The 10,044-nt window shown below is 28.3% G+C and overlaps 1 protein-coding gene across 1 annotated transcript; it reads right to left on the bottom strand.

Moving 5' to 3' along the window:
• Positions 1 to 8,586: 8,586 nt before the first annotated feature.
• Positions 8,587 to 10,044, bottom strand: LOC129902668 (BRI1 kinase inhibitor 1-like). Its single transcript, XM_055978025.1, has one exon. The coding sequence runs from the start codon at positions 9,844 to 9,846 to the stop codon at positions 8,869 to 8,871; it is 978 nt and encodes a 325-aa protein (XP_055834000.1). The 5' UTR covers positions 9,847 to 10,044; the 3' UTR covers positions 8,587 to 8,868.

Raw genomic sequence — 10,044 nt, 5'->3', positions numbered from 1 at the left:
TGAAGGCGACTCAAAATCTCCAATAAAAAATGAAGAAATACTCATTACTCTGTCACATCTCATATTGGTTGAACTATTAAATATTCTATGCATAATAATGATGAAGAATATTCTTGTTTGAAAGAAAGGTAAATACAATAGGAGTATACTTTTGTTTAGATAAAAAACTGTCTTGCAACATTATATTTAACAGTGTAGATTTAGAAATGTCACTTTGACCTACTCAACACTATATACAACAGGTTCATTCAAATTTTTAATCAGAGAAATCTTAAAGAACCGAACTTTTGGCCTTGCAAATTACTTAAAATTCATCAAGAGTTGAAACAAAATAATCAATTAAATTGGGAGTTCTTTTCTAACTTATACGTTTGGCTTTAAAAAAAATAATCTATTTTAGATTCAAATTAAAAAAAATCATAGGAGGTCCCTTTTAAGATGTAATTTTTAAAGTTGTATAAATATAGATGCAATAGAAAAAATACGATGAAACATTTTCTTTCTTTCTCCTATTCCTCCTTTTTCCACATTGATTTTGGATGAACGATAGTACATGGCTGTAGAGGAAAACTGTGTTTATGAATTTTCATGACATTTACTCCAAAATTCATAGTAAGTTTTGCTCATGGGACAAACGAGAGTCAAAACTTCAAAACCATTAATTTTCAAGATCATTGAGCGTAATTTCCTGATTTTTAATGAGAACGGTATAAACTATGGGCTTTATTATGGGCTGAGATCAGTTAAAGCTTCTAATTAGTCCAAATTGTTTTGTTATTTTATGCTTGTACAAATTGGGCTGGATATACACTGCAGCTCAGTTAATAGAACATCAACATCTGAAGCCCAGTAGAAAAAGAGGAAATAAGAGAAAACGCGTATACATATCAATATATACCCAACGCAAACGGATGTATAATACTTTATTAAGTGGATACGTGTGAACCAATGGATATCAATGCAAATAAATATTTACATATTTGTTAGATAAATACCATGTAATGTAGAATTATAAAGATACTAATGAAAACAAATGCATACCAAATAAATGTAAAAATATACACTAGCATAATGGATATTGAATAAATGGATGTTATATACATTAATATGTATACATATCATTTCAGCTATACAATAGATCAATATGTATAGATGTTATTCTAGTTATACATACTAATAATATATTATATACATTTTCCAAAATTTTGGATACTGATTAATGTAAAAAATATGAGATATCTTTTGATAGAATATCGATCTTGATTAGAAAATTTTATGGAGATGGAAAAAAAGTAATGGAAAAATATGTTACTCTTATTAATTATTATTAATTAGGCTCCTCTACTATTTTTCTTTTTATTCACTTTTTGTTCAGTTGGAAAAAAGAAGAAAAAGACTCAACTTAAATAAAGTATGCTTGCACGTTTTTCCAATTACGAGAAAAAAAGGGGAAAAAAAAATCTTCATCGAGCCCATTTAAGTATATCTCTTTTTTTCTTTTTCTTTTTCTTTTTCCATTTATAATTTTGGGAATTCCAAACTAAAAAGACTAACTACATGTTATTAGTTTGAATGCATTGGATCTAACTTCTCTTATGATATGATATATCTGATCTTTAACCAATCAAAAATGTGGTCCCTCAGTCAAAAAGGAAGAAAAAGATTTGGGGAAATGATTAATGAGGCAATTTAATTTTCAGAAATGGATTTGCATTTCTCTTTTGATCTTTTGTCCCAAAGAAACTATTATACAATCATGTCAATTCATTTTAGTTATCGTACTTACTAATAATAACTAATTCAAAATAGTTGTTTAGGTCATACCTCTTGGGATACGATTTTGCTTTTCTTTTTTCATTGGTCCCAAAGAAACAATATGAGACGGAGGGAGTAAATAAGAATAATAATTTAGACAAATTACCTTTTTAGTTAAATTTTTTAAAAAAAGATCGTATAAAAAAAATATGATAAGTAAAATGAAGCCACTTGTAAAAGAATCTAGCATTAGTGATAAGTTTAGTGTAATGTGAATTTGCTAAGTACTTTGTTAGCAGTGAAGTGAATTGTCTTTTCAATTTAATTCAGTGCCAAATGATATAGTAGTGTTAACTGCTTGGAAAAGAAAGAAATGACTTAAATCACTAACTTCTGAAAATAAGTGGACCATTCTGAATTGTTATTATTTGGAGCTTTTCACAATTACGGTTAAATGATTGGTGGTGACAAGATTGGCATGTTTTATGCTATGTTTAAAAAAAAAAAGGTCATCTAATTTAGGGAATTCATTTGATAGTCAATTAATTAGTTTTTCTTTTTTAAAAAAACAAATAAAATCAAACGCTTTATATATAGTTTTGTAAAATATTTACTTTGCAAAAATTTGGAAGAATTCAAAACCAAAAAAATATATTGATCTGACATGCTTTTTTCTTGAACAAATTACTTCGGACTAATTGTGTATGCTTTCATATTGTCTCAGGCACATCTCTCTTTCTTAGTTTCACACTAAACTAATAATAATAAATGAAGTCTTTTAGCTAGTAAGCATATATAAACAGTTGTTTAAGTCATTTTTCCCTTTTTTTTTTTCATGAAAAGGTATGTTGAATAGACATATTTAGAGCTATCAGACTTGATGGAATAGAATGTTCCGTTAATTAGAATTAGTGGGACAATCAAATATAAGCTTAAATGAAATGACATAAATAGTCATAAAATCGATCATAATTTGCTCGGAACTAGGGCATAATTATTCCTTATTTTTTAGGGGGAAAAAACAATTTCTCAATAAAAATAGTGTGATGATTGTAAATGATATTTAATTATTTCTTATTTCACTCATTAGTTCCTCATGAGTAGCAAATCATTATAATGATCATATTTTGGGTTCAAAATTACCATCATTATGAAGACTGGAGAGTTCAAATCAACAAAGAAAAAAAGTAGTTGTTGGGATGTGAAACTGGACCAAAGTACCACATTAAACATTATTGTTGTACTTTGATAAAAGAAATGAAATTCCATAAACATCAACTCATGTGACCCACTGAATAGGTTGATCCTAAATAGTGCCTTTACTTTTCAAACTATCTGCTTGTCTACTGCCTTTTAGATCTACTATACCAACATATTCAGCGAGTTTTAGTTAAGATCGGTTGCTTTTCTTGGCCATATTATATCCGGTGAAGAAATTATGATTGATTCTAAGAAAACAAAGACGATAAAGAATTGTTGTAAACATAAAAATTGAACTCATCAAATATAAATCTTCACTTTTGTGTAGGAGGCAGCAATGCGAGCACGTTAGTTACTTAGCTTTGAGCTCATTGTCACATGAACTAACAAAGAAGCAGTAATTGTAGTGATATTCAGGGGCTAAGCTAGAGTATAAATGGGGAAGTGAATTAAAAGAAATTTTTGAGAGTATAAATAAAAAAAATAGGACACAAATCTTGAAAATGAAGTAAAAGGGACTCTCTTTTAATTTGTAATAATGACACATATTTTAAGAACCCACAAGTTTTTTTAATTTACAAAAGACTCCCTTTTTTTTTTCTGCCCCTCATCCACCCCTCAGCCCCATCCTCCCCCCAACCTCCCCTCCTCCACGTCATCACCACCTCCAAACAACTAGTAAACATCTGTCTAAACAACTAACAAATGTTTTCATATCTCGATCTCCAAAATAATTAGTAAATATTTTCATATCTCTCCAAACAACTAGCTGATATTTACAAAATTCTCATTGTTTTAACTAAAAAATCATAGAAAACACCTAAACAACTTAAGGTTGTTTAAACATCTTCTGATCATTGTTTGAACTAAACAACTTAGGGTTGTTTAAACAACTTTTAGTGTTTAAACAATTTCTGGTTGTTTGAACTAAACAATTTAGGATTGTTTAAACAACATCTCTCGGTTGCTTAAACAACTCTTGTTTATATAAACAACATATCTTCTTTGCTTAAGTAACTTTCAATTGTTTTTCGACAAACTATGAAATTCTTTCAATATTTTAAATTTTTTTCATCAATTTTTTTTCATAATTTTCACAATCAAATCGGAGTGAAGAAAAAAAATGACGATGATAATATCCGAAGAAGAAGAAGATGAAAACACAAAAAGTTGAAAAGAAAAGGAAAAACGCAGAAGAAAAAAGGCAAAGAAGTTAAGAAAGAAGAAGAAAAGGGCAAAAGGAACAAGAAAATAAGAAAAAGGCAAATTAATAAAAAAGAGATAGGAAAGAATAAGAAATTTTTAATTTTGAAATATGAAAGAGGAGACTTTTTGGGGTTGTGTTGTAATCTTTTTAATTTTTACCCTAAACTTTTAAATATTCTAATTCAACCCTCATTTCCCATAATTAACAAAGAAAAAAAATAAAAAAATAAAAATCCCTTTTTATTCATTGAAACTCTTGTATACCCCTTTTAGCTTGTTTTTCCGGTATAGCTTATGGGGTGGACGGATTTAGTAGTTTAGGTCCAACTGAATATGTATAAATTATTAATTTAGAATCAATAACTTTTAAAAACTAAAATTCCGAATACATAAACTTTAAATTCTAGCTTTATCTTTGGTATATAAGTTACTCCTATTTTGTAAATTTACAACAATGTAAATACACCTCCTCAACTAATTAGTATTTAGGAAAAGTTAATGGTCACCTCCTCAATCCTAGTAAAATATAATGGTCAAATACACAACAGAAGTATCTCGATTTTTTGAGTTTCAAACTTAAATTATAGATTTGTGAGTTTTCTATCTAAACTATCATCACCAACTATATAGATTTATCCAAACACACTTCAACTATCAGTTGTTCCCTTTTCCCATCTGATATATCCCCATCGTTACAGGAAACAACTAATTATGAATATGTGTTTTGATAAATATTTAATAATGATTCAGGTAGAAAATTCACACATTTGATAATTCTGATATGAAGAAACTCAAAAAATCGATAAACTTTAGATGTGACTTTTGTTATACCTTTAAAAATCTAGTCAACTAATTATTTAGTAAAAGGTAATGAAAGATAAGAAGAATGAATGTTTGTCGAACACTCTCATCTTTTGCATGTTCTGTCAAGATCAGGTCCCATTACAAGAAAACTAGAATTATCCATGATAAGAGGGCGAATTCAGGATTGAAAAATTATTACTTTCTATAGCAAATTCAAATTAATATATAATAATTTATAATTAAATATTTATCAATATTTTGTCATAAGTTGTACTCTAGATTCACCATCGTTAACCATTATCCAATGATGATGGCAACCTGTAACGCTTGTTGAAGACCTAACCATATAAATAAAATCGTATGTTTTTTAACAGCTTAAGTTTCGAAAGAAATAATCACACAATTCAAAATGCATGATAGTAAAGCATATAATTGTCTTGAATTTGATTCTCATCTGTTATCAAAAAAGAATTTTCATAGACGATCACTGTCATCTATTAGGTTAACCCTTTAAAGAATTAAACGAAAACAAGAAGTACGTGCATTAATTTCTCTCTTTTTGAGCCACACAAAATTTTATGTTAAAATTGATTAGTCTTGTGGATGAGATGATAGAGATAGAACGATTCGGAAAGGAAGAGAGACTAAAAAAAGCACAAGGATTTTGGGATTTGGTAGTCACCATTAAGAAGAGTTGTCAAAGACCAAAAAGAAGAATGGACTGAAGAAAAATTTAAAAGTTGAGTTGTGCATGAACACATTGAAAGCAACATGTTACACATGCTCTGTATTTTGTGTTCCATTATTACTCTAAGACAACCTCAATGGTCCCTTCTTTTTTTTTTTTTTCTTGGTTGAACAATGGTTTATTTATTCAATATTATGCATCATTACATTGGAGTTGGCCAGCATTTCTGCTAGCACTAAATTGACCAGAATAAGTGTCATAGTTACAAGCTGAAATACAAAAAAACTTTGTTGCGTCTCAAAAAAGAGTTCCAATCTCATCTGCTTCTCAATCAAATAAAGATGTAAGTGCCCCATTCGAAAAAGAACATCGCAATGTAGATTGTGGATACTTCCCTATCATAGCTAATTTAGTTTTTTTGGGGGGGGAGGGAGGGGAGGTACCTAAACATAATTGCTGATTAGCCATCATAATCATTAATTTATATGACTTTGTTGTTCATCAAGTTCAAACACTTATGATCAAAACAAATAGAATGAAAGTGGCTAGTAGAGTAGACAATAAGTTAATGTGTAGATATTTCCTTTTTCCGCAAACGTTGATTTCCACATTAGTAGATAATGTATATAATTCCGTGATTATATGTCGTTAAATAAAATAGTAAAACATTGTGATCTGAAAAACACAATCGGTATTAATAAATGATACATAGCACATAGAATAAAATAAATTTTACATCGTCGTGTATAATTTAACATGTTATTGTAGGTTATTGTTGAATAGAATTCTTATTAAATAGAGTTGCTTGTAATACTTTTTAAAGTGATTTACTTATGTAAATTAAATATTTTTCATATTGTTCGTGTATAGAAAAACTCAGGTTTTATTGATAAATCTAAGTGCTAATCTGCATTACCTGGATGATAGACATTTGATACTCACAACTAATTTTAACAAACTTTGAATACTTCAAACTTTCAAAACATTAGACCAATGCTATTCTTTTAATAGCTAAATTGACCCTAATAAACATTTGGGGAAAAAAATGACACTCTAACTAGGACATCAATTTTTTAAGTATGCAAGAAAGAAGAAACACTAAAGATTAATAAAAATACGGAAAAATGTGTAAAATGTCTTCGAATTATTGGAAATGGTACAAAAATGCCCTCATCCATCAATTGGGCCTAAAATGCTCTTGACGTCCATCTTTATGTCCAAAAATGACCCTTTTTTAAAATTCAAAAGGGCATGAAGGACATTTTTGTACCATTTTTAATATTTTGAGGGCATTTTAGGTCATTTTTCGTAATTAAAATTCTGTTAAAATTTTTTTTATAGCTAATTTTAAATAATTAAATTGTAACCAATAGATGGCCTCCATGTGTTTTAAAAAATTATTCAAATTATTTAATTAAAATTTTGTTAAATAAATTTTGATTTATAATTAATTTTAAATAATTAAATTGTAACAAATAGATGTCCTTCACATGTTTAAAAAAATTATTCAAATTATTTGATTAAAATTTTGTTAAATAATTTTTGATTTATAATTAAATTGTAACCAATAGATGGTCACCATGTGTTTAAAAAAATTGTTCAAATTATTTAATTAAAATTATGTTAAATAAATTTTGATTTATAATTAATTTTAAATAATTAAATTATAACCAATAGATGACCGCCACTTGTTTAAACAAATTATTCAAATTATTTAATTAAAATTATGTTAAATAAATTTTGATTTATAATTAATTTTAAATAATTAAATTGTAACCAATAGATAACCGCCACGTATTTAAAAAAATTATTCAAATTATTTAATTAAAATTATGTTAAAGAAAATGTCATTTTTGAAACCAAAGGTGGATGATTATCATATAAAATTCTGAAAATTAATGCCTTAACATCCACTTTTAAGTCCAAAAATGACATTTTCTTTAATATAATTATAATCAAATAATTTAAATATTTTTTTAAATTACGTGGCTGTTATATATTGGTTATAATTTAATTATTTTAAAAAATTAAAATTTATTTAACAAAATTTTAATTAAATAATTTTTTAAAACACGTGGCGGCCATCTATTGGTTATAATTTAATTATTTAAAATTAATTATAAAAATAAAATTTTATTTAATAAAATTTCAATTATGAAAAAGGGCCTAAAATGCCTCGAACTATTAAAAATGGTACAAAAATGTCCCTCATGCCCTTTTTCGTTAAAGAAAAAGTCATTTTTGAACTTAAAGGTGAATGCCAAGAGCATTTTAGACCTAATAGATAAAAATGTGTGTACCATTTCTAATAATTTAAGGACATTTTAAGCCCTTTTCCGATAAAAATATCAAGATTCATTTTTTTTTTCATGAAGATGATCTTCAAAGATCAAACCACGTCATTTTCTTGGCATATGATTTCTCTTATTCAAAACAATAGACTAATGTTATTCTTTTAATAGCCTAATTAACCTCTATCAACATTTGAACAAAAATAATTATAACCATATCATGATCTTCATCAAACCAAGTCAACTTCTTAGCATTTGATTTTCTCTTATTCAAAATAACAACATATCCCATATAACTCCGAGATATACGCGCACCTTATCTTTATTTTTTAGGGAATAATTAAAGAATGATAGAAAGGAAATTAATAAAATAAACAAGGCAGTCGAAATAACATACAACAGTAAAATTGGAGAATTTTCTCGTATTATTCGAATCAAGAGTCTAATACTATTCTTTTTAATGGCTTACTTGACCTCTATCAACATTTGAAAGCAATGATAATCGATAACTAATTACTATATCAATTTCTCTGATAATAGATAACTAATTACTATATCAATTTCGTAGAAGAGTTTAATTTCTATACACTAACAAACAGTGTAGAAATAATAATTTACATGAAAAAGAACTCATGAAAAAAATTCTACATGGTTGCCCTTCCAATCCATCACCATGAATAATCCATATTTTAAGCTCATGTAGTAAAAAAAAATACTTACAAATATACTTCATGATTATGATACACAAGGGAATAAAAAAAAAAAACTTCCATAGTAGTACCAAAGAGGATAAAAATAATCAAGATTCATTTTCAAATTCGAGCTGTGGAATCAGCTTTTTGCAGAAATATGAGGTAAAACTGGTACCGTTCCTCAAACCCCGCATATAACAGAAGTTTAGTCCATCGAGCTGCACTTTTTACTTCATGCTGATGATATCTTGATTTTCTTGTCTTCCATTGAAGAACTAGATTTCTTGCAATGAGCAATTGCAGCTTGAATAGCAGCCTGTAATTCTTCCATAGTACTATCACTACTTGAAGATGATGATGAATTACCATAATTACCCCCTGGTGTTGCTACAAGTAATCCACTATTTGTTGGTGAATTCTTCATAGAAACTGGAGCTGAATATGCACCTCTTTTTATTCCTTTACTACTATTATTATTGTTCTTCCCTCTAAAACTCAAATTCCCAGAAAATGAATAACTTTGTCTATGAAATTCCATGTTTTTTCTGCTTCCAAATGACAAAAATGGCCTCAACATTCTCATATACCTCTTTAAAACTTGACTTACATCAAATTTCAGCTTCCTGTGTTTTTCCTTCTCTTCTTTTTCCCCTTTTTTCCTTTTGGGTAATCCAAAAATGGAAAAAGATTTGGATTTTGGTTTTTGATCTTTTGGTATGTTAAAAGAATTTGTTGTTTCATGATGATGAAAACTATGATTTAGATCATAATAAGACTCATCATCATCATCATCTAAGTCTCTGGATTTTTGGATTTTTTCTTCTGATTTATTAATGGGGAGTGAACTGTCAATGGAATTTGTTGAAGAGCGGGGTGAAACAGGGAGATGGGAAAGAAGATGAAGAGGAAGTAAATGGCCATGGAAGAAAATTTCATCAGCTGGAGTTAAATCAATGGCGGATGGGTTCTGATTCGGGTTTGGGTTTGGGTTCGGGTTCGGATTTTGTTTGGTTTTATTTTCAGGGGCTTTTATGGAATTTGTTGGGTGAAGTGAAATTGTGAAGGAAAATTCATGCGCCGGAGATGATGAAGCTGACGGTGGTGACGCCGCCGCAGACGGTGGTGGTTGTGGCTGTTGTATCTGCTCTGTTTTTTTGTTTTCTCGATTGCTCTGCTTGAATTCTTCTTCTCTAACTCTCATATTATCCATGATTGAAAAAATGTTTTAAAAAGATAATAAAATTTATACTAAGATCTAAATATTGGGTGTTTCTTTTTTTTGTTTCTTCAAGATTTGATGTTCTTTGTTCTTGAAGGGGGGAAAAAAGATAAGGATATATGTGAAGAAGAGTTTGTAGACTAAAATGTCTTTATGCTAAGTGTATTGTGTGGCAATTATAGTGATGAG

The sequence above is a fragment of the Solanum dulcamara genome, chromosome 9 (assembly GCF_947179165.1).
Source record: "Solanum dulcamara chromosome 9, daSolDulc1.2, whole genome shotgun sequence".
NCBI classification, from domain to species: domain Eukaryota; kingdom Viridiplantae; phylum Streptophyta; class Magnoliopsida; order Solanales; family Solanaceae; genus Solanum; species Solanum dulcamara.
This window is presented reverse-complemented; position numbering and strand designations above follow the sequence as displayed.